This window comes from Protomyctophum bolini (assembly GCF_963924005.1).
Source record: "Protomyctophum bolini genome assembly, chromosome: 12".
Classification (NCBI taxonomy): domain Eukaryota; kingdom Metazoa; phylum Chordata; class Actinopteri; order Myctophiformes; family Myctophidae; genus Protomyctophum; species Protomyctophum bolini.
In genome coordinates, this window is record NC_137873.1 from 23,159,127 (window position 1) to 23,184,011 (window position 24,885).

The window sequence follows — 24,885 nt, forward strand, 5'->3', positions numbered from 1 at the left end:
TGTGTCTGTTCATTGGGTGGGCTCCCCCGCCGCCCTCTGCTTTCTGGGGCATGACTTTGAAACGACACTGAACGCACACGGCTCTCAGAAAGGACGTACATTTACATTTTTAAGCCGGTTATTTCCCCCTTTTTTGAGTGGGGTCTTTAACAGATAAATGCGGATGTGATCATGGATGTGTGTTCTTAAGAGGTGTGTGTGTGTGTGTGTGTGTGTGTGTGTGTGTGTGCGTGTGTGTGTGTGTGTGTGTGTGTGTGTGTGTGTGTGTGGAGGGCCATGCATACCCATGGAGCCCAGTGGACCAGGGAACAGGCAGGTCTTTGTGGGAGTAAAGTGGAGAGGGTGGAGGGTCTGTACTCTTTTTCTCTTCTCCGCTAACCTACTCTCCGTTGACAACCCCCTCCTCCCCTCCCTCTTTCTTTAACACTCAACTTGGGTGGTGGCAGTGTTGCTGTGTGTATGCGTGTGTGTGTGTGTGTGTACCTGACATAGGTCACATTATGAAGCACAGTTAAAATTACATTATACTATGTTATGGTTAAGGTTAGATTAGAGGTTTTTCCAAAGGCATGGTATCAATTAAGGTTAGAGTTAAGCGTAAAGGTTAGTGGGTTTTTTCTTTCCTTTTCTTCTTTTTGTTTTTCATAAAAGAAAAAAAAATGAATTTAACAATTGTATAATCATTTCCTGTTCTTAATAAAAAGCTTATTTGACAAAAAAAGAGTAAAGGTTAGTGTTAGATCAGTTATGATTAAGGCTGATGCAAGGTGATATGGAATGGATGTAAGTCAATGCGACGCAATCCAACAGTTCGCAAAACCAACATGTGTGTGTGCGCATGTGCGCGTGCAGGGTGACCGTGTAAGAGGGAGAGAGATAACAGCACAAAAGCTACAGAGCACAACAGTAGAGGGACAGCGAACGATGAACAGAAAGACAAATCGAGGAGACAAGAGAGGGCAAAATTCAAGGGGGGGGGGGTGAAAAATGAATGTTGAAAAAATAGCAGGAATAGAAAGAATGGGGAAGAGAAAGAGAGAAAGAGAGCAGTCTGTTGGGTCTGTCTAAGTCTCTCCCTTCCCCATCTCTCCCAGACTGAGTGCTTGTTTAAGCTTCCACACACGTGCACCTCTGGTATGCAGTGTCCACTGTTGCCATGGAAAAGTGAGTGAGTGTGCGCGCCTCACAAGCCTCTGTGTGAGTGTGTGTGTGAGAGAAAGAAAGAGTGTGTGAGTGTGAGTGAGAGAAAGAGTGTGTGTGTGTGTGAGAGAGAGAGAGAGAGAGAGAGAGAGAGAGAGAGAGAGAGAGAGAGAGAGAGAGAGAGAGAGAGAGAGAGAGAGAGAGAGAGAGAGAGAGAAAGAATGTGTGTGTGTGTGTGTGTGTGTGTGTGTGTGTGTGTGTGTGTGTGTGAATGACCACTGTGAATTTGTATGTACAGTATACATGAAGCGAGCGGAGGAGGGCAGTCAGGGATTTATTATTTTTTTCACTCCGTGACAGAGGCTGGAGGCTTCAGATAGAAAAGGCTGGCTTTCTGCTGCTAAACTTGCTGATGTGTAGAGAAACAGCCCCGGTTTCCCTGCCCAGGCAGGTCAACCTCCACAAGCACGCACAGCAAAACTGTGCCATTGACATCCAGGCTGCGGACACGGTGGCGAGATCCGCTACACACAACACAGGACAACATGAAACGACCTAACTTATCGTTGCTGTCGGGCGTGCAAGGGGGGTTTTCAAAGTCAGTAACCTAATGCGTTTCACTTTTTGTCTCTCTATGGGAGGTGACCATTTCACACAAAAAAAACACCCAAAAACTATATCCCATTGGGCTTGTAAAGAAAAAGTGCTGAATCCGCCTGGAGACATCTTTGGCATCCATCAGCCGTTGCGGCTGCTGGATGAAAGAAGTCAGGTTTCTTGCGGTGTTGGTGACCCGAGCCCCCGCTGCTATACCCAGGAAACAGTGAGCACCGTGTTGTTGCCATTTAATCTCCGCTATCGTATTCCGCAGTCAGGAAAAAATACAAAACAATCAATTTCTTTCTATGGCTGCGCGGTTTGACCTAGAGCCCGACCGATACCCATGGGCAGGCGGATATATCTCAGCTGATATAAGGCCGTACATAAAATATTTATGCTGCCGTTTAATCCGACGACCTATTGGCGTTCACGTCAAACAGAAGATTAATGTGAAAACCATGTGTTTGTGTTATCTGCCCCGCGCCGCTTTGTGTGCCGAAAGATCAGCGATTCATCCTTGTTCAGCAGATTTCAAACATCTAAAGATGCACCAGTGCCATCCGTGAGGGAAAAGTTGTTTAAATACTGTGTTCTTTTAACTCAGCAGCAAGGGAATTGCCAGACATAATGGTTGTCTGCCATTGTTTTCCGATCTTACTGCATATCGGAATCGGCTCAAAATATCCAATTGTGTGACCCATACCTGTCACACGATTGTCATAATATGTTAAGGAAAAACCTCTCTCTCTCTCTCTGTCTCCATGCTGTATTCCCCTGGTGTCTCTCTCCCCGCCACACTCTGTACTCAACAGTCCTAGGAGCAGACGGAATTCTCACACTCTGAGCAAGCACACAGACTCAGTCAACACTGGAGCAGTCATTAGCCCACATCCCTTATACACACTAATTAGTCTATACTAAAAACTGCCCTTCCTACTCATTAGAGCCATAATCACCTTAAACAGCGCTGGGGTACTCTCACAGGACACAGATTTAACATTTCAGTGAGAGTATGTGTGTGCTTGTATTAGTTGCTCACTTTTTGTGCGTCTGAGTGTAGATATATTTCATATTGGTTGTGTATATGTATTATGTGTAGGTAGGCATATGAATGCCCGTCTAATAAATATTGTGCGTGTGTACAATATAGATAGACATGTTAGTGTAAGCCTGTGTGTGTGTGTGTGTGTGTGTGTGTGTGTGTGTGTAGTATGAGCGTGTGTGTGCATGTGTATTGTGTAGGTTGACATTTGAGTGCCTGTGTGAGTGTGTGTGTACAGTATATTCTCTTCATGCTGCGTGTGCAAGCAAGGATAAGTAGGCGGCTACTGCCCATGTGTGTATCTGCAGTTCATCCTGAGTGTATATGTGGGTTAGGTGTGTATGGGTGCACAAATCTCTCGTTAACTCTGCGAGTTATGCTAAGGTGTCTACAGGGGACATATTTAACAAGCCTGGGGTGTTTTCTTCCCATTTCTCGTGGCTCTAGCAGGCTTAACAGCTTTAAGGAATTATAGACAGACAGCTGCAGCCTACTTTACACTGGTGCTTTTGGACAGCTTTTTTCCAAAAGAGGTTTAGAAGCTAATCGCACTGTGATAACCTTAAGGGCTTGTGTGAGTGTTCTTCTCCTAATTTCTTTTTTCCCTTTCTCAACCTCAATGACTAGAAAAATCGAATGCAAGGCGTTGTTCAGTCTTCAATGTATCATTGGCTTGCTAGACAGCAGGAGTGTAAACTGAGCCACTATCACTCTTGAGGCGTTGTTATTTGCACCAATAATAATAGAGGTGACCCCAAACAGTTGACTATTGGACGATTTGATCGAATCGTCCAATCATAAAGTTGAATTGTGTCGAGGTGTCCTAAGCAAGACAATTAACCCGTAACCTCTCCCTGTGTAACTAGATGGGAAACTCTTTGAGCGGATGGTATAGGACCTCAGCAATTCATCTCCAAGGGGTATAGTGCATTGAAAAGGGGATATATAACACTCATTCTCGGCCAATACAGACAATAAGCCATTCCAACAGACTTGCTTACTTAATTAAATCAGCATATTTACTACCGGTACTGGTAGTACTGTTACCCGCTCAGTGGATTTGTGGTTTGAGTGTCTGCCCTGAGACTGACAGGTCAGGGTTCAATTCCTGGCCGAATCATACCAAACACTATAAAATGTTATTCATAAAATGTTACCCAATGCTTGGCACTCAGCGTCAAGGGCTGCATTGGGGCTAAGTCCCTGTGACATTCTCTAGGGAGTGTACTTATACATAAAGCTGCCTCACACTACAGAAACAGGAGATAGGCTCCTGACCTAGGGGACACATGGCTCAGGAAGGCGACAGGCATGATCGAATCTTCTGCGAAATGTGTCTGTGACATGTGGTGTGCGAGAACATATCGACAACGTAGGCTCCTACACAGATTTGCAGGGCGTGGCTTGTAAGCCAATTGGATACAGTGAAAAGACAGTTAAATAGGACTACATATTGCCATAGGATAGCAATGATTCACTCTGTTCCTGGGCTTCTTTTCACAGACCAGAAGATGAAACTGGTCAGTGGCAAAACCAGAATCATTTAAACTCAATTTTATGGTTGTTTTGTTGTTTTATTTGAACCTGACATCATGGAAGAAGCTAAAGATGAATCATGTAATGTTACTGAATGATCATATGAAAGACAGGCTTTAGGGTTTAGGCAATTGAACAGCTGTAGTAGGTTAGCTGTAGTAGGTTAATCCATACAAAATAGGAGGACAGGAGGAATTAACGATTTGATAATTAGGAATTGTATACACCAAGGTCTGTTCTGAAGTTTAGGCAAATGATAGACAAGAAATTAAATTGGTGATCCTCAATCTGTGTTGACCTCTCTTTTTTTAAATAAAATTCCTTTGCCAAGAAGTTAAATACTTAATTGGGTGTTGGTCTTTTGTATGGTGTGGATGGAAGCCATGTGTCACAGAACAAGTGAGAATATGTAACAATGAGAAAAACAATACCACGATTCAACTATCATTAGACGATAGTCAAGACTTGACCAATCAGATTAAATCATGTACATTCTTAGTTCGGGACACCCCTAAAAAAAAACAGGATTGACTGACAGCGGATCTATGGTTACTTATGATGTGACTTCATATGTGTAATCTTCTGCCTTTCCTCCATACCTTTCCTGGTAAAGTATAAAAAGTATTTTCTTTCTCTTTTTTCTTAGATCTCCCATCCATTCTGGGATCTGGTGGTTGATGTAAATCAGGGGTGCCCAAAAGGTAGATCGTGATCTACTAGTAGTCGATGACAAAAGGTTGTGCAGCCAGGTAGACCACATGGAAAATAAGCCTAAAGAATCATTTATAACAAAACTCGTCCTCTTTTTGGCATCTGCCACTTGGAATTAGGTGAAATCAAGAATGGCCTGTCAGCTCCCTTCATGGCTTCTATAGTAGCCAATGAAATGCTTAGGTTTTCAAGAGTTTCATGCACATAGTCAGTTATCTATCTTCTATCTATACAGTAAATGCACCACATCTCTGTATCTCTGTACGTGTACGTCTGAAATGCACTTAACTTGAGACCCGTTCACCCCACCGACGTCAAATTCGACACGCACATTCCACACCCCCACAGGGAGAACAGTGCCCGGCATCAAGTCCGTTTCACCCACAGTTATCCAGAACCAGCACAAAGGCCTCTGCCCGAGCTCAGGACCTGATCACCCCTATATCTCCATATATGGAGCTGGCATCACAACACTTCATATTTGGGCATGCTGGCCTGTTCTGACATCACAACAATTCATATTTGGGCATCCTGAAACAGAACTCCATATATAAGGGAATAAAGGGACACTACACAAACACGGATGGGTGGGACGGGTACTCTGACATGGGTACAACGGGTATTGCATAGCCGGATGGGGATGGATCGCCAACTTCCATCGTTACTGTCACTGACCAACTCAGTGCTCTACAGCCGGGCACCGGCCTACGCCTAGTATTATAAAGTTATACAAAAATGTGCGAGGAAAAGAACCCGAAAAAACCTACCACTTCCATACAGAATGGGAGGGAGGATCCCCCCTCCACTATTTCCCATTCCAAGTGTGTTTGTCTTATATGTAATGGCAGCGCTGCTATTCCAAAGCCACCTCAGGTAATGTTTTTCAGCAATGGAATAATCATTTTCATGGGTGGGTACTGTAGATCAAGTCAGAAACGTGTGGGCGCCTGATCTAGTCATTTGCTCTAGGCACAATATTTCTGTATAATAATAATAATCTTTATTGTCCCGAAGGAACACCCACATCAAAAACAACACATAGCCCAAAACACCATGACAATACAAAAAGATGAGGTCCCCACTGTATACACTACAGAACCATCCCATCATACATGTACGTTGTATACAGAACCATCCTATCGGCAGGGCAGTTTGTTTAATGCCGCGGTGGCTGAAAAAACAGACCTTTTTCCATGGCAAGGTTCTGTATCTTTGTCCAGATGGCATGAGGTTAAAAAAGCGATACAGAGGATGATCATTTGATATCGAAAGTGCTAACCGTGTAATGGCCTTATTTGTTCAAATCAGAAAGTGTGGGTGTAGAGAGTCCGATGATCTTGGAAGCAATACAGGTAATACTGAAAAGTTTGTTTCTGTTAGGCATGGACAGTGAGGTGTACAGTACAGTACAACAGAAGAGGTTGGATAATGCTTTTGTACAGTAATAACAGAAGACGAGGAGCAACAAATAATGATCTTAACTTACGAATTACATGGAGTCTTTGCTGAAAGCGTGACTGGATAGATGTAATGTGTTGATCAAAACTAAGTTTATTGTCCGTGGTGATGGCGAGTCCAAGATATGTGAAACAGTCAACCTGTTCTACTGTTTTACCATTAATGAGTGGGTTAAGTCCTGTGTGGGTTGTTTCAATGACCAGTTCTTTAGTTTTGTCCACATTCAACTGTAGATAGTTGTCAGTGCACCACTGTGTAAAATGAGAAATGGTATTCTGATAGTCCGTAATAGAGTTATTGTTATGTTGCAGTCCGAGAATGGAAGTATCATCAGAGTATTTAAAGTATGTGATGTTGCTGGGTGAAGGGCTAATACATTTGTGTATAGTGTGTAGAGGAAAGGACTGAATACACAACCTTGATGGAAATGGTGACAAAGAGAAGCTCTATACTGCAAATAAGCAATCTAGACCAGTGGTTCACAAACTTTTCCATGTGAAGGACCCCCAAAATGACACTTATTTGAATGACCCCAATTAGAAAATATATGCCCAGGACCCCCATCAGAGAAGATTTTCACGGCTCTAGCAGTGAATTTCAATCATTTTCGTTTCAAGGACCCCTTTGGGAACCACTGATCTAGACTCTGACAGAGCGATGGTTGCAGGTGGTACCTTGGTGGTGAGGATCTTAAAGGTGCTCTGTAGAGGACTGATTGGATGAAGCAGCTGCAGGCCAAGGCTGTAGTCGTCCCCTGATGGCAACCGCACTGTGGTAGACACCTGGGAGGACCACAGACATTTATATTACTATACTTGTGAGGACTCTCTTAAGTTATGTAGTTGCACGCCAAAAAGAGCAGATCTACAAGCTCATAATGCGTTGGTGCGACACCGGTACTCAATTAAGTATGATCAGTAAACTTTCTCTAAATTTAAGACTAACATTTTTAACCATAGAAACAAACAATACTGTTGTATAGTTGTGGACACACAAACAGTAACACACGCACGCACACACGCGCGCCCGTGGTAGCCATGAGCCACAAGAGAAATGGAAAGTTTGAATTACTTATGAATATCAGGATGCTACATCCTAATTTCAATGTAATGTTATTATGTTTAAACAGTTAACTCCAAGACTTGGAGAAAAACTAAATTTTTTAACAAATAGCAACACGTCAAATAAAATCATCTACACTTATATTTTAACGGATTGAAACAAATTCTTGTTTTATGATTGTTCACCCTGTCGATGTCCTGAAACGACCACCCGCTTCGAATGTTATCAACCGATAACAATAGAAAAATACCTCGAAAACAACATCACTCTTGACTGCCGTAAACAAGCATCTAAATTGATAGCGAGAGACCAAACGTTGACCTCTCCCCTGTGGCTGCACAGTGTTGAAGGAGAGAACTCAACCCAGATACCAGATAAGAAAGACAAAGATGAATAAGGAAGGGTGGTGGTGCGGTGTGTCGTGGTGGGGGAGGGGTGTTGGCGTGTCCTTGTGAATAATTGTCAGGCTGGTGTGACGGCATGGAGTCTCCTGGCACTGTGTCCCCTGCAACCGGACACTGACCCCTGACGACGGCTGGTCCAGCTCCATACAGCCTGTCACAGTGGCGTGGCTCACTGACAGCGGCGGACGCTAACCAAGTAACATTTCGTAGCTGTCGGGCAGAAAGCTCTTGTCGCCATAGTTTAACTTTTTGTATATATATTTATTTCCCCACGAATTAATGCCCTTAGTACTTGATCATACTACAGTGTCAAACAAAAGTATCAAGTGCAGCAGATCCATTAGCTTGAAATGCAGCCCGAGCTTGTCGAAGAGCTACTTTTCCCATTTTGGAATTTGAAGTAGTAACAGTTTGGGTGTGAGGTTTAACTTTCCACCCGACAGACAATTTACTTGAGTGCTGTATTTATTATTATGTTTAAGTAAAAAACTAATACTTTACTACTATTAAAAACTGTACTTACGTATTTGTATTTTTGGATGCATATAACTTTCACCCCACTATATTTCAAAAAACGCTCCACTCCATTCCTTTGTAAGATGGGTGAAATACAACTTAAGCTGTATTTCAAATACAGTGGAAAATAAATTGCCAGTAATGCGGTCGGTTTCCCAATCTTTAACCACCCTATATTTTGGGCGTTTAAAACAAATTTCTTTCTATTTTTCAGTCTTTCAGTCAATCGGTCATGCCGATCTCGGGAATTGGGATCGGCATTAAACTCAAAATCCAGGCATGGGTCTTGCCTACTCCTGGCACTGTGTCGTACTCCTGGCACCTAACCCTGGCAGTGAGACACTGGTCCAACTCCCTACAGCTTGTCACAGTGTTGTGGGTCACAGAGGTGCAAGGAGGCCCACTTCCTCCTCACCACTTGTCAAAGCCAGCCAACACACACCACAAGAGCTCTGGACAGACTCGTCACATTGAAACAATGGAATGGCAAAATATAACTGCGGTCTTCTGAGAAGCGCTACACAGAGAGTTAAGGCCTGCTGCGATGTCTCAAAATAATTATATAGTCACTGCCAGGCGGAAACCTCCAATCTCTTTGCGTAAATGAACGCCCTGCTTGATCGTAGTACAGCATCACACGAAAGCATAAGAATGAACAGATCCACAAGTTCGAAACGTGGTGCAAAGCGATGTGGTTTGAGCTTAGTTCTGCTACTTTTGCCATTCTTTTTATTTGAATCCTGAAAAGTAACAGTTTTAGGTTTCCACCCGACAGAGACAATATGTTGGAATCGCAATATTGACAACTGTGGTTTCCAAAAAATTAAAATAAGAGGCTCCACAATTTTGAGGTGTTCCAGAGAGTTCCCTCAGCCAAGAATTTCGGTAGGGTGCATATTTCCAAATGCTTGGCCGACAAATGGAGTTGCCTGTCAGGGAAAATTTGTCACTTGATGCATGGAAGGAGAAGCCTAGGCATTAGCATGTCATTATCTTTTTTCCCACAGTTTTCTGAGTACTGAAAGAAAGATTGTGTAGAAAATGATCTGCGTGTATCGTAATTCATATTATGCTAAGAACATAACCAACACAAGATTTCTAGTAATTATATTAAAATGTATGTGTAATGAATGTAATGTAATTAATAAAAGTGGTCATATTTACTTCATTACGTATGACTTGAGACCATTGCCTTTGATTTGAAACATTCCACAAGGCGACTCTTTCAATTTGCCAGTGAATTCACACAGAGTTTCCAAGAGAGCTTTGTAAAAGAGACCAGGCAATGATAGATACAAACTTAATTTGTAAAGTTGGGCACAGTAGCTAAAAGCAATCGAAAGCGGGGGAGGGGATCAAGTCTTTTAATATTAATTTCCAATTCACTCAATAACCGTAAGTATACAACCCATGCACACTTTGTCACAGGGGAACAGGATAATTGGAAACTCTGCCTTTCATCTTGAATTGCACTAAATTTAGTAGACACATAACCACACATGCATACAGAGATCTGCTTAAAGATATATGAAGCTATCTGTATTTTGCAGTTTGCGCCACAACTTTCCAAAGGCTGAAGAACAGTTGATTAAAAGTGAATTTGGGGAAAGGGCGAACCAATTCCTTTGATATGGGGGTTAGACTGGGTTTATTATCCTACGAGGACAAACAAAGCCGTTCTCTGGGGTTCCCTCCAGTTACCCCTCAGAGAGAGAAAGAGAGAGAACTGTAAGAGGGATAAAGAGAGCGAGAAAGGGCTTTCTCCCTGGGGGGGGACTTTGAGGCTGATCTTAGATCAGCTATGCTTTCCATCTACTGACAATTAAGAGGTTGGGAATTGCGGGGAAGGTAAATTGTTCTTAGATCTCGACTTGGGGGCAATGTTTAACAAGGCACCACTGGAGGCATAGTTGGCTCCCCTGGGACTGAGTGAGTGTGTCTGCGCATGTGCTTGTGTAACGGAGAGAAGACCCATCTAATGGTTACCCCTGAGGAGAGGCCCTAAAGGAATAGTGAACATGAACACACACACACACACACACACACACACACACACACACACATCCATTTGACACAAAGTCAAAGTTCTTTTCTAGTACTTTGTAGTGTGTGTTGATGTGTGTGCGTAGATGCACGTACCGCCGTCTCTGAGAAGTTGACACGGGCCCCATCTTTTGCTACATTCTTCACCATGATTGAGACAATTACTTGGGACTCTGTCTGGTACCAATCATATCTGTGGAAGCCCAGAAATGCACACACAGGCCACAGAAATGCACACACTACTGTTTAGCCAAGTCTGAAGAATTGGTGATAAATTACATGACAATCATAAGCTCTCAGTTATGTCTCCACAAAACTAAAATACATATCTACACACCCACATGCACACAACAGATCAAAATCTGGTGGATTTTGAACATTAGGGACCTTTAGTTAGTCATTTTAAATAATATGACAAAACAACTCAAAATCACACCTCAAAAGCAAACAGCCGGGCACAAACACAATACATATCCTGATACAAGCTTTGCTTGGCAACAACTCTCTGGGAACGTTTGTGTACTCACTTCACGTGCGGAGCTGCCGGTGTCTGTTGGAAGATTCAGTCACCGGAACAGACAATTAGGCAGTGTGTTGGGGGGGGGGTGCACAAAACAAATGGACACAGGCAAGACACACAAAGAGAAAAACAAAGAGCTTAGTAAGGCTTCATCTGGAATACACACAGCACAGCACACAAAGGCTAATGCTGAGAGCAACAGTGACCCCCGGTGGCCTTACGGAGGAACTCACCGTACTGACTTCATCATTCTGGCTATTCTCTGGAAAGAAAGAGAGAGAGACACAGAAGTTGAAAAAGAACAGGAGACATAATATCGGCGTTATCAAAGTCATACGATTAGTCACACACGTTACCGCAGTGACATTTGTTCTCCGCATTTGACCCATCTCTTGGAGCGGTGAGCCGCAGCGTGCGCCGCACTCGGGAATCATTAGTTGATTTGACCCCCAATCCAACCCAAGAAGGGAGGCATTGGGTCCCATTTTACAGTCTTTGGTATCCGATCGAACCTCCGACCTCCCAGTTCCAGGGCGGACACTCTAACCACAATAATTTAACCTGCATTAAACATTGACCAATAGCTGGAAAGGCAAGAAACATGCGAAGAGAATCTGCACTGGGTTTCAACGTAATTTTGCTGTACTCAAAAGACTCCTCTGCGATGGCTCCGAAGCCAGCTTGTTTACTTGTCTGTCCACGCCCATTAAAAGCCCCGTGGGCCCCCCGCCAGCTCACCGTTTACCAGAAACTGTCATATATTATTCAATACATTCATTAGAGAGACGGCGGATTTGACGGCGAAAGGAGATACGAGACGCGAGTTAATGTTGTCTTAATGAGGTCGTACTTGAAAAGAGGGAGGGCTGTGGGGACTGTTGGGACTGATAAGAAGGTGTGTGTGTGTGTGTGTGTGTGTGTGTGTGCACGCGCATTTTGAAGTGTACTGCAGTGGTGTCAGACAGGAGCCAGGGACAGCCAGCAGCTGAGCACACTGGAAACACATTGTTGTCTCCAGAAGAACAAAGAGACAACACACGAGTGGAAGTCAACGTTCTCGACTGCAAGAGGAATAATCACTCAAGGTGTGTGTGTGTGTGGATAGTGTTTTGGGGTGGGGATTTAAACCAGCAAGCATACTGCGCGCGTGCATGCGTGTGTGTGTGTGTGTGTGTGTGTGTGTGTGTGTGTGTGTACACGTGCTGTGAGCCTCATTGGGGTTTGTCGGCAGGCAACTGTGATGAATCACAACGCTTCTGGGATTTAAACTTGAGCTGCGCACTTTTAACATGCCTAGCTATAATAGCCAGCCACACACACACACACACGTTCGAACAGCTGGTAAAAAGTATTGGTAAAAATTTGGTATCAAAATATACTTAAAGTACCAAAGGTAAAAAGTACTCACTGTGCAAGAATGTCCTGTTTCAAGTTTTCAATACAGATATTTTATAAATAGCACTGCAGACCTACAAGCTGTGAGCTTGTCGATCAGCTATTTTCAAATGGCCACAAAATATTAAGTGGTTAATCAAAATCTACAGTAGAAAGTACTAGAAACTAGTAACTAAGTTTAAAAACAAGGAAACAAGAAATGATGACTTTCGTCATATTATTACCAGCAGCTTATATATTTGCGGCGGTGGTGGTCCACAGTAAATAGATAGGCTATTTTAACTATTTTATGATTTTTTGATTATTATATATTTTGTAAAGGAATGGTTTTGGTCATACAAGGTTTTCACCTGACAGCACTCACGCAGTTGGTTTGATTGACACCCGAACACATTGACATGCCAATCTTTCCTAAAACGAGAGTCTAACATTTTGTAGAGTTATGAGTCCATTTGGTTGTATTTGTACATGCTCAGGTCGCCCATTCTCCAAAGCCTGCGTGGGGGTCCGCGGGTAGAGGCTGTGGGCCGAGGAGTTCGGCGCGGGGCGGAGGTGGTCCGCGGTAGTATGCGTGGGAGTCCGCGAGTACAGTCACTGAGACTCAAATGTGTTACTGTCCGTTACCCATTAAATCAGCGAGTCTGCTGCCACGTTTTAGCTGCTGGTAAAAATTGTAGTGGCGTAAAAGCAAAAGGTATTGGGAATTGGAACCTCAAATACTGTAAGTACAGTACTTAAGTAAATGTAAATGACTTTACTTTCCACCACTGAGCGTGGGACAGCAGAACGTAGGCTGTCCCGTTAGCTTTACTTACTCTCCATCATCTCCTCGCAGCGCTTCATCCAAACCTCAAAGGATTGGTCGGAACCTGAGGGACGAGACACAACGAGCAAGGAGTCAAATATGTTGCAGAATAATACTGAGTGAGCTCCAACAGCCTGAGTGAGCGTCGACTGTGAGCCTGTAGCAGAGGCTCCTACGTACGTACGTATATAATAATAAAATACGTATATAATAATACTGAGCGCCAACAGCCTGAGTGAGCGTCGACTGTGACTGTGAGCCTGTAGCAGAGGCTCCTTCCTACGTACGTACGTACGTACGTACGTACGTACGTACGTACGTAGTGCTCATGTCACCTATTTTTCTATTTTTGCAAGGAGCAACGATGTTTTGAGGCGGTTCTATTTCTGTTAGCATTGTACAGTACAGTAAAAATCAATGGGAAGTTAATGGCAGATAGTTACAATAAATAATTGCGTATCAAATTGCAATTTCAGTTTCCACAATTAACAATCACAGAATATTGATGGAGGAGCATTGTACATTGCTTTACTTAATTTCATCAATTTAATATGAGGTACAAAAAGGTCAAATAAATAAATAATATTCCCCAAACCATCCCGATACACAATTATGTTTAATAATGCAATGACAAATGCTAATTAATTGATAACAGTTCAACTCAGCTGCAACATCTCAGGCTATAGCTCAGTCCGCAGTGTGCTGCTTGCCTTTGAATTGCAAGGTGCAGGGTTTGATCTCGGGCACTGCCAACTCAGCGTATACATGTACCGTAGCACGGCTTGGGTAACTAAGACGTGTGGTAAGTGCTGTGAGCTGACAGTCGGGGTAGCAATCCATCTCCCAGGGGTCTAGCACAATGTAACAGGGATAGATGCCCCCGTTGCTCGGCTGATACGGCAATAAGCCACTCCGACCTACTTATTTACTATATCAATGTCAGTGAGGTGCCGAACAAAGTGGTTGAATTCTGCACAACCACTTTGACAGCTTTGGGAAGTAGAACAGTTAGAGCAGTGTTTTATCAATAGAAGTGCACCAGACCCCAGGTATTAATAAAAGGGCCAACCAAGTTATTAGTAAGAAGCTGTTATCTAAAGCAGGGGTTCCAAAGTCGGGGTCCGACATGGGGTCGCGGGACACTGACGGTGGGGTTGCAAAAATGTTTTGGGTCATCAAAAATATTTTACACACCTGAATAGATTTCAACAGAATGAGTGAAATACAATATTACAAATACATTTTAACCATGATCGTTACAAAACCCTTATTGACCTAGGCTTATTAGATTACAGGTGCGGAGTCTGTGGACAAATGCGCACAAACAAGCATAAAATTACCTCCGGTGATAGGTTGTAGTCGTGAGTCAATGGCAGCATTACTTTGGGGTCGGGGCTGAGAAGTTTGGGAACCCATGATCTAAAGCTATTAGGCAGGTAAGGTAGGCTGACATTATCCTCAAAACACTACATATTTCTGAATTTTCCTTTTGCTTACAAACTATATATTGCAAATTATTCTGGAAATGTGGCTCCCTCAGGAAACAACAAGAAAAGGACAAATGGAAAATCAGTGGACCAGAATGAAGGCGACATGAGAAAACAGGACAGGTGTTGCGAGGCGGCGGTGGGGAGGTGCGAGATGAGATAACACTGACAGCAACTCAGCACTTTTTTTTGAACGAGGAGATTAAATAAGAAGAGCGGTGCACCGCGAAGGAACTTTTATTTTTTGCAATAAGTAAGCAAACAGCTGGGTGCAGCAGTGGCAAGAACCGAGGTGAACTCTCCAGTACACTAGAGCCCAGGGTTTTGTCCCCGAGGGCAGGACAGGCTGTACTCACCGTCCAGCTGGTGTCCCCGAGTAAAGGCTGCATGTGATGACTCATAATGGTTCAGGTGGTATTCTGCTATTCTGCAGGGGGTCAAAGAGAGAAAGAGAGCAGGAAAATGACCGATGAAGCACACTCAACGATGACTTTATCCCAGAGCACGTGCTGCCTTTTAGCTGCATAGTTATCACAAATCTAGCCTTTGTATGACCTGGGCGGGTCTGGTATGAAAAAGGACCGTTAAGGGTGCTAAACTTGTCTTGCACTGATTGCCCTATAGGGGCAGTGGATCTAAAAAAAATCTCCAAAATCTCCAAAGCATCCACAAAGTGGACTTTTACAAAATAAATTTACTATGATGTACAAACCTTGTGGCACCCACTATGTCATGATCATCATGATAAAAGGCGCCGCTCACTTTACACGAGTGTGATTTGAATTTGAATAATCCTGACGGGTGACGGCCCACAGGTAGGGATTGAAATCACTGCCCTAGTATAAATAAAAGTATTTGAAAATAATCCAGTAAACCAAAAAAATCCTCAGTACTTGAGAACATGTATTTACTACTTTTACTTACTTTCCACCACTGGAATTGTGCAAGTGAAAGCGGGGGGGGGGGACAAACATGGTTGCTGCAAATCGTTTGGTAAAATTCACGGCTGGGAAAAGAGAAGGGAACCTGCACACTCATATGCTCCAAGAGGTATATTTATGGACGACGTTTCGAGCCAAGGCTCTTCATCTGGTAAACAAAAAACAGATAAAGAGCCTTGGCTCGAAACGTCGTCAATAAATATACCTTTTGGAGCATATGAGTGTGCAGGTTCCGTTTTCTTTTCCTATGTCACTTTTTGAACCCAGCACCTTCCACGAAGTGATGTGCGTATTTTACAGTTTCTGTAAGATTCACGGCTGGACATACAATGGGAGTTTGTCTGTCCACACACTAACCAAAAGACGGAGCGGATAACAGCGACCTTTGATGGTTCTAAAGGACCTTTCAAACGGGAGGCGATTTAACGCGCCTATAGTTTATTTTCAATGAGACAATGGAGGGGCACGATGCAATCACCGTAACAACGTGTGCGTACAGTATATTGCTGCTCGTTTGAAAGGATGTGTATTTTAACATTCAGTTCAATTCGGTTTGAGTTCATACAGTATGTACAATATTCTCATCTTTAGGTCCTTACTGCTGCCTCTGCTAAGTAACCCATCATCAGTCCATCTCTCACACACCCACCACTTATTTATTTTACACTGTGAAGCCATTTGTAAAAATCAGTTTCAATACAAGCGCAATTAATTATTGATCATCCTTTTGACATTTAAGGCGCAATTGAGGACAGAAATATCACAGAGATGATGGCTTACATGTGCATGTGATGAATTAATGGTACGGAAGCTATAAATATTCACAAGCCTGCGTACTAAATGCATAATGACAGCTGTTCTCCTGCTGTTGGAGAAGTCCGCCGATGCAACAAAAATCGGTGAAATTGCACTTTTCTTTGCCATTCTCCTCACTGACAGGTCTAATGACCTAGCTGTCATTAGACATTTTGCAACGTGTACAGTAGTACACTGTACCTGTAGAGTGAGTGACAAATAATAAAACGCTCGTAAATCTGGAGGAGCCGAGACAAGTACCAATATACAAACGGATGTTTAAGAGTATTTATAAATCCATCCATAGTGAGCCACGCTGTTTCACAACAATTGACTTATAAAACCGCAATCAGGCGAATGTGCAGCTTTGTAGATGTGATGAAAGGAATGCGTGCATATTAATAATATCTTTGTATGTACAAACTGTTTAATGCAAGCGTGTTAATGACTGCAGGGTTTCCATGCCTTCACATGGGGTCTCTATAATTGACTGTGTGTGTGGAAGCACTCGCGTGATGATTACTTCTCTGCAGTGATGGAAGAAGTACAATTTATTTTTTACTCTATTGTAGAAATAGTCTGTTACAAGTACAAGTTTGGTATCACTATTCAAGATTTACTTCAGTAAAAGACGAAATGTATTGGCATCAAAATGTACTTAAAAGTACCAAAGGTAAAAGTACTACCGTAATTATGCAGAAGGTCCCATTTCACAAGTTTTCAAATGTATAAAAGTAGTAGTAGTGTAGTAGAAGTAAAATGATTGAAAATTGGAAGTACTCCAGTAAAAAGGACTTGAGTAAATGTACTTAGTTACTTTCCACTACCGTTTCTCGGTCATGCAGGCAGCAGGCCCGGACAACAAGATGACCACCTTCCTAAAAAAATGTAATAACTTTATTTATATCGAACGATAAGCTCCTCTACTGTACTGTCCCAGAATTGTCCCAGAAACTATCTTTGCGTCCCAGGTGCTGTTTTTCCCAGGACAACAACAGGACATCCTTAATTTTTACTAACTGCATAAGAGGGATGACAGAACAGAAATAAATAGTGCCGTTACTATGATAATGCAAAGTAAGTAAAATCAGGTTTTAAGTTGAGTTTTAACCAATTCCTATTTTAGGAATGTTCTTATAGGCGACATTTTTCAACATGTTCAAAAATTGTGTAAATAGCAGATCTACAAGCTCACAATGCATGACACGGTAGTGTCATGCAAGTAGTATTAAACAGGTCTTCAGTGGACAGTGTTTGGGCTGCTACAAAGAAAGCCCTTTCTCCAAAGTGTTTTAGGTGACACTGTGGGACGTCTAGCAGCCATTGTTGGGAGTCGAGTGGCCCAACAACAGTGCCGTCTATGGGCATGAGATAAACACATTATCTCCCGGGCTTCCTTCTTGCCCTCAGTATCCAACCTTGGGCATGGCTACATCAGACATGCAGATATAGACAAGATATAGATCTGATATGCCTGACTTCAGTTGGATAACTTCAGGCAACAATGAGCAATCGAGTGATAATCTCTCTCTACATACACTGTATATATAAAGATAAAAATGTATTAATAATTCAAACTACTAGAACACAGATTGTACCTTCAATAGAGCATGCAAACATTTAAAGACACAGCTCCCCCCCCACACACACACAGACAGTGATACTGTTATAATATATTAGAGGTTTATCGGAATGATGCATATCCCAGTATCTGTACTGTTTCACTCTCATCTGCTTAAGCATATTGATATGTTCTTGTCGACCATGAGCACTGCTTTATCAGGACCCTGCATGGTCAAGGATACGGGATGCAACCGTTGAAGAGCAATTCATCTTCCTTGAAGAACATGTTTTCTTGTGTTTGTGCTTATCCACGTGCCACCCTGCTTCTTTCTGTCATAACTCATATCTTATATACTGAATATATTCTCTATGTGTTTAATAAACTTCAGAACATTCCGTGTGACATTGCCTTGTTGTCCAGCCCTGCTGCCTGTTTAACCGAGAAGCTGAATGACCACCACATACATAGAGGAGGAAGGAACCAGTGTTGATTTCATTGACTAAAACTATGACAAAATATATCCGTCGAGTACCTTTTTTCACTGACAAAAACTAAATAAAAACTAAGCTACATGATGACTAAAACTATAACAAATAAAAGATCAGACCCGTGTGAAGTGAGTGGTGCAACTCCGTGTGGGGGTTCGGGGGAAGGGGCGGAAGTTCCAGACCCATAGGAATGCATCCAGGGGGCCGGGCCGAATCCGGCGAGCCACCCCGCATCCGAAGCGGTTGAGAAATGACAGAGTTACCGTGTGGGGGTCCCTGTGTTAGGTTAGGTTAGGTGCAAAACTAATGCTTGAAATGGATCATGAAAATCATGAAAACCCCCTAGTTTCACATGTCACACGCTACATAAAGCATAATGAAAATTTGAAAATCTTGCCATATATAGGATGATGCTCGGGAGTGGCTACAACTTGACGCGTCGGCAAAAAACGGAAACGCTTTGTTGTAGCATTTCCATCCGTATTGTACCCAGACTCAGTCAGCATCACCAAGCAATTGCATCATCAAATCTGCAACTGCACTGCATAACCTACAAGCTAACAGTGCATTGAATCCACTTACATGTTAGCTTGCAGTTTTTCATTCTTTTGCATGCGACACCATGCCTCGGATTGTGTGCGTATGTGTACACAATCTGTGTGAATCTGATTCTTGTACGCAACCTGACCAATTGAAATGTAACAAGTTACTACCAATTGTGTGCATCAGGCAATTCAACTGAAAAAAAACATTAGACAATTGATATAATTGTGTGTACTTGATGATGTGATGTATATGTGTGCACTTGTGCCTCAGTGATTTTATTTAACATATTAATATCAGACCCCCACTCTAGACATTAAATTAAGATTATTTTTCAAATGTTATGCCACGTACCCTGTTCGCATTAAGGCAACAGGAAGGCTGGGATTCAGCTGCAGCGCTTTCTTGGCATCATCTACCGCACCTGCAGAGTGACAGAGACAACAGGCACACAAGCTCACTCATCAAGTAACGTCATTTTATTGTAATCTTTCCGTTTAAATTTGAGTTATTTAAATTTTGTTTTATTGCACTCTTAATGCTTTGTGTCTTGAATCACTTGAACCCTCACATCCCAATCCTGGAGGGAACATTCAACCGGAAATAGCCGATCTACAAGCTCACAACATGTTTCGACACGATGCAAGCTTGTAGATCGGCTATTTCCGACACAAAAGGTTTCGGTGTAGATTGAAAAATGAGCAGATCAAGTACAGAATTATGAGTTTACTAAGTATAAAAAATGTCCTTAGTCCTTTATATTGTAAAGTGTTTGGAATTGCCTTGTTGATGAAATGTGACATAAATTAAACTGGCCTTGCAATAGTAATTCATCATAAGGTGAGAAATAAATACAAAAGTAAGATGAGAAAGAAAAGCACAAGGCAGCAGCCAATGTTGCACTAGCAGCCACATTGGTGGGCAGCTATTGTCCTGCTCTGAAAACAAAGCAGACCCTTTCTAAAAGTCAATCAGCAATTGTGGTCGGTAGACTAAAGTAAACACATTTCCCAGTCTGAGCACTGTCACTCAAAAAGAAAAAAAGGGAACACAAAAAAGTGTATCTGGTTAATCAGGCTTGGATCTGAGGTGGATCCAACTTACAGCTGTAGTTCTTGAGCAGTATGTGGGCATAGGCACGTTGGCAAAACCATTCAGCAGTCACACAGTCCCCCTGCAAGGCCTCGTTGAGCTCCTGGAAGAAAACATCTGGCTTGAAGATCGTTCGCTATCAGGCAGAAACCTCCTATCTCCATGTTCTAACATACTTTGTAAATTAACGCCATACTTGATCCTTCTACAGTCTACAGCATGACACAAAAGCATCAAAAGTATCAGATCCACAATCTCGAAACACGATTTGAGTTACGATTGTTTTGTCCTGAAAGTAACAGTTTTAGATACTGTATATGAGGTTTCCACCCAACAGACGATATGTTGCAAATCTATAGCAAATCTATTTAATGTATACGATTATTTATGTAATTTATGTCATAACTATTAAATATGAAGTAGGGTTTGGAAAGGGTTTGAATTCACAGGGCTCCATTTTCCTTCATTCTAAACCCCATATCCCTAAACATTTGCCTTTTTTTTTTTTTTTACTTTTTTGAAAGTTTGAAAGTTAAAATCACCAATCTACAAGCTCACAACGTGTAGATCGGCTAGTTGAAATATTAAAAAATGTTTTTCAAAGTGGTAAAAATAAAAAGGCAAAGAAGTTTAGGGATAATTAAGGGGTTTAGCATGAACAAAAATATAGGGGAAAGGGTCTTATCCTATTTTATCCACACAACCAATTATAGGTTATAGTTGTTGTTGTTAAATGATAATTTTACAAAATAATTTCCCTCCATACCAGCAGTTATCAGCCACTGGAGTAGTGTGGTGTTTACCAATACCTACAGGAACACACTGCCCTATCGATGTTTGGTGTTGTCACCGTTTGTTTTGGTAGACAGACAGGGATGTTTTGGGGCAACCAATACGAAAAACAAAAAACCACCACAAAAAATATTGTATTCTGCCAAGTAGAAGGTACCAGGCAGTATTATCTGTCCGAAACGTTGGTGTCTCTGTGTCCTCATTAAAACGTATGCATTGGCAGCTATGAGAGTGTGGCTATAAAAAAACCTCCTTTGTGATGATTTCCTGTTTTTGGCTATATAGAAGTGTATATTTGTACATCTCTAAATGTTATGATGAATTGAAAACGGTGGACCCTCTGGTAAACAAGTGTAATTTATGGTGTCGTCCACTCACAGTTAACAGTTTTTGTATTGAGTTGTGCTTGAATGTACTGTAATTCTGCAAACTGTTAATAAAGACTTCAATCAATCAATCATACTATCAGTATGCCTTTTATAAATGGACTACTGAGGAAAAATAAGGCAGAGTCAGGACTGCCAGTCAGTCAGTGGCAGATAAGAAATACACTTTGAGCATATTTTCTGATAACAGAAAGCTTACTGATTGGTGATTGATTGAAATATTTATGAACAGTTTGCAGAATTACAGTACATTTCAAGCACAAACTCAATACAAAGACGGTTAACTGTGAGTTAACAGTCTTTTAACCAAGATGGTCCACCATGTTCAATTCATCAAAACATTTAGAGACGTACAAATAGACACCTCTATATAGTTAAAGAACAGAACAGGAATTCATTATAAAGGAAGCATCATAAAGGTGGTGGGGGATTCAGATTTTATGGGGGCCAGTTTCGAATTGCAGCCGTCCGTAGGTGCCCTTTTGAGAGCGGTTTTGAAGGAGTCAAGGGATTCACATGTCTCAATGACTGTTGGTAGGGCGTTCCACATTTTGGTGGCATAGGAGCGAAAATAATTTAGTCCCTTGTTTGTGCCGAATCTGGGTTGTACATAGTTTGTTGCACTCCCTCTGGCGTTGTGGGTGTGGACTTCGTTAACATTAGGGAAATATTTAGACAGGTACATGGGTATCTTGGTGGTGTATCGAATCTTGTGGACCAGACCCATTGCAAGATGCTGTACTCTGTCGTCGACCCTAAGCCATTCCAGTCTGTCAAAGTGGGTAGGGGTGAGGTGGGTTCGGGGAGTGAGGCCAAGTAGGAGCCTGACCAGTTTGTTTTGGGAGGTCTGGAGCCTAGTTTTAAGGGCCTTTGAGGTGCTGTCTGTGGTACCAAGAGGTGCATGCATAGTCAAAGAAACCTTGTACGAGGGCTCCTGTTAAGGTCTTCAAGGTGTTTTTGTTGACGAGTGAGAAGATCCTGTAAAGGAATCTTGTTCTTTGATTGACTTTTTTTATTACGTGGTGGCCATTTTATCACCGGGAAAGATTTGCCTCCAGGATGGAACCTAGGTAGGTAATTTCATCTTTTCGTGTGATAATATTGTCACCCACTCTAACCAAGAAGCCATCTGCCTTGCTGAGATTACTATTTGATCCGAAGAGAGTGGATTCAGTTTTTTACTGATGTTCTTATGATGCCTGGCCTGAAGTGTAGGAAATGCACACCATTACAGTGTATTTTGCGAGCATTTACGAAGCCATCGGTACTGAACATAATACATTATAAACAGACAGAAAGGTGTAGTGTATGTTAATGACATTAACATTAAGATAAACTAGAAGCTAGAAGGATGTAAATTACCCCCCTTTCCCTTCGCCAGGCATATTCCCAGGTTTCACAGGACATGTATACATAATGTCTCTCTGTGTCTCTCTCTTTCCCCCTTCTCAGCTCACCATTAAAACAGAACCATCACTGGATGAATGATGCTATAGCTAACCTGCTAACGTAGCCAGCTAGCAACAACATGGTGTCAAAAGTGATGATAACGTTGTAGTCACCCACAGCAGACATTACAGAGTACCGTATTGATCCCACGGTCTGACGACGGTCATGTTTACAACTAACACGGTTATGCAACGTTAAACCTTAATGTTTACCTCCAGAGCGCTGTGTGGATCCTCATCAATGAAGCTGTCGGGGAAACTGCTGAAATGATGAGAAGCCACCGTTATTTCTCTTGAATATCAGACACACACGCATGGAAATGTAGTGTTTTACTGTGTGACAGTGTGTGCGACCTACCGTTCGGTAGCCATGTGTTGTTTATTACTGGCAGTGTTTCACGTTTTGTAAACCAGAAAGTTCTAGACGAGAAGACCGAAGGCGAAACGTGATGATAACAAACCCCTAGTTACACACACGCGCACGCCGGACACGCCGAACACCGGTACACGCGCGCGCACGCACGCACACACACACACACACACACACACACACACACTATGGAGGGCCTGTCAACACAGACCAGCCACTGCAACGCTGCCATCTACCGACCCGGAGGAGTAGTGTAGTAGCAGAAGTCAGTGTGAATGTAGATCTACTTCAGTTGTTAATCATCAAACTTATTCATGAAGGACCTCAACTGTTTTTTTGTTTGTTTTTGTTTTCAGGGATCTGGCAAGATTTGTGTTGTGAAAATACTAGTCCAGATTCTTAGCAGATCATTCATCATCTACATTGTACAACTTCTCAGAACAGGTCGCATCGTGGCCTTAGATCGTGGCATTGTGTTAGATTGGCTATTTTCATGTAGGGTTTGTACATGAATATAGGGTTTAAGTGGTTAAACTGATTGGGATTCTATATTCTAACAGATTTTCCTGGGGAGTGGGGACCCCCTGTAAACCCCCCCCCCCCCCCCCCCCCCCCCCCAGGGACCCCTGGATCAGCCCCTGCCCAGACCCCACCCACTTTGAGAACCCCTGAATGATGTACTTCATGGAGAACAGATGCTTCAGTAAGAGGAGTCAGACTCACAGAGGTGATGTATCAAATCAAACATATGGCACAATTACTGATGTAGGCTACAGGAGTTTTGTTGCGACTATAGGTCGCAGATTACTATGAAAACCTGCTACACCCGTCCGTCAGTCAGGTCACGGCTCTATATATGGTTGTCAGTCCACGCCTTGTGACATCACGAGGTATTCCCAGATGATGCCCTAATACAATCCCTGTTATGCCCATATATGGAGATCCCTGATGTCATCAATATTAAGCCCATTCTGTATGGGAATGTCATATGGCCATATTGTGACAGTCTCATGATAACCAGTGTGGTTGCCGCGACGTGAGTCACACTTGCAAATGAACCAAGTTGGTACAACACATGGATCTCCATATGTGGAGCTGACTGTCTATCATCACCTGGATCTCCATATATGAGGATCACAACACTGACCACATCATTTGACATACTAGATCTGCATATATGGAGCCAGCCAGCAACTCTACATCTGACCTCACTGAGACCAGATTAATAGTTTAGCTCCTGCTTCTCAACTTTGCCGTATTAAGAAGCTCTGCTGTTTCAACCCTTTAGGGCGAGATGGCTTCTCGCCCTCAGGGCATTTTACTGGTATAAACTGAGATTACTATACTAGATTACTATAGACGTTATGTAGGAGTGACAGACCACACATTACAAAAATCCTATTCATTTATCTACAAAGAGGAACCAAATGGACTTGGGTGATGGAATTATGTATTATATTAACATCATTGTAGCTTATCTAGAGGATAAAGGTTAATGTTTATAATATTGTGTTGTTGAAAATCATATACCGTAATTCTCTTCGTGGATGAGATTGACAATAACAAGCCTGAAAAGAAAATCAATCCAAAATACACTTTAATAAATAAACTGCATTGCCATTATTACAATGATTGAATTCAAAATAATCAAACAAAAGTTCATTCACTGTCTAAATTGATTTCAATCATGACTCCCACACCACTTTGGTAGAATTACTAAAGACTCAGAATATGTCAAAAATTTAAA

The 24,885-nt window shown here is 42.3% G+C and overlaps 1 protein-coding gene across 2 annotated transcripts in view; it reads right to left on the reverse strand.

The window, feature by feature from the left end:
• Positions 1-23,315, reverse strand: part of sugt1 (SGT1 homolog, MIS12 kinetochore complex assembly cochaperone) — a 34,872-nt gene extending 11,557 nt beyond the window's left edge. The window contains exons 1-10 of one of the 2 annotated variants that reach the window (XM_080778828.1): positions 23,127-23,315; positions 22,982-23,027; positions 20,155-20,245; positions 19,405-19,474; positions 15,076-15,146; positions 13,243-13,296; positions 11,266-11,294; positions 11,040-11,062; positions 10,609-10,705; positions 7,162-7,269 (exon numbers count right to left, since the gene is read on the reverse strand). In XM_080778828.1, coding sequence (XP_080634954.1) covers positions 7,162-7,269; positions 10,609-10,705; positions 11,040-11,062; positions 11,266-11,294; positions 13,243-13,296; positions 15,076-15,146; positions 19,405-19,474; positions 20,155-20,245; positions 22,982-23,027; positions 23,127-23,140 — 603 coding nt within the window. In that variant the 5' untranslated portion in view covers positions 23,141-23,315. Of the gene's footprint in view, positions 1-7,161; positions 7,270-10,608; positions 10,706-11,039; positions 11,063-11,265; positions 11,295-13,242; positions 13,297-15,075; positions 15,147-19,404; positions 19,475-20,154; positions 20,246-22,981; positions 23,031-23,126 lie in introns of both variants that reach the window. The other variant, XM_080778827.1, reaches the window with a different exon arrangement.
• Positions 23,316-24,885: the final 1,570 nt, after the last annotated feature.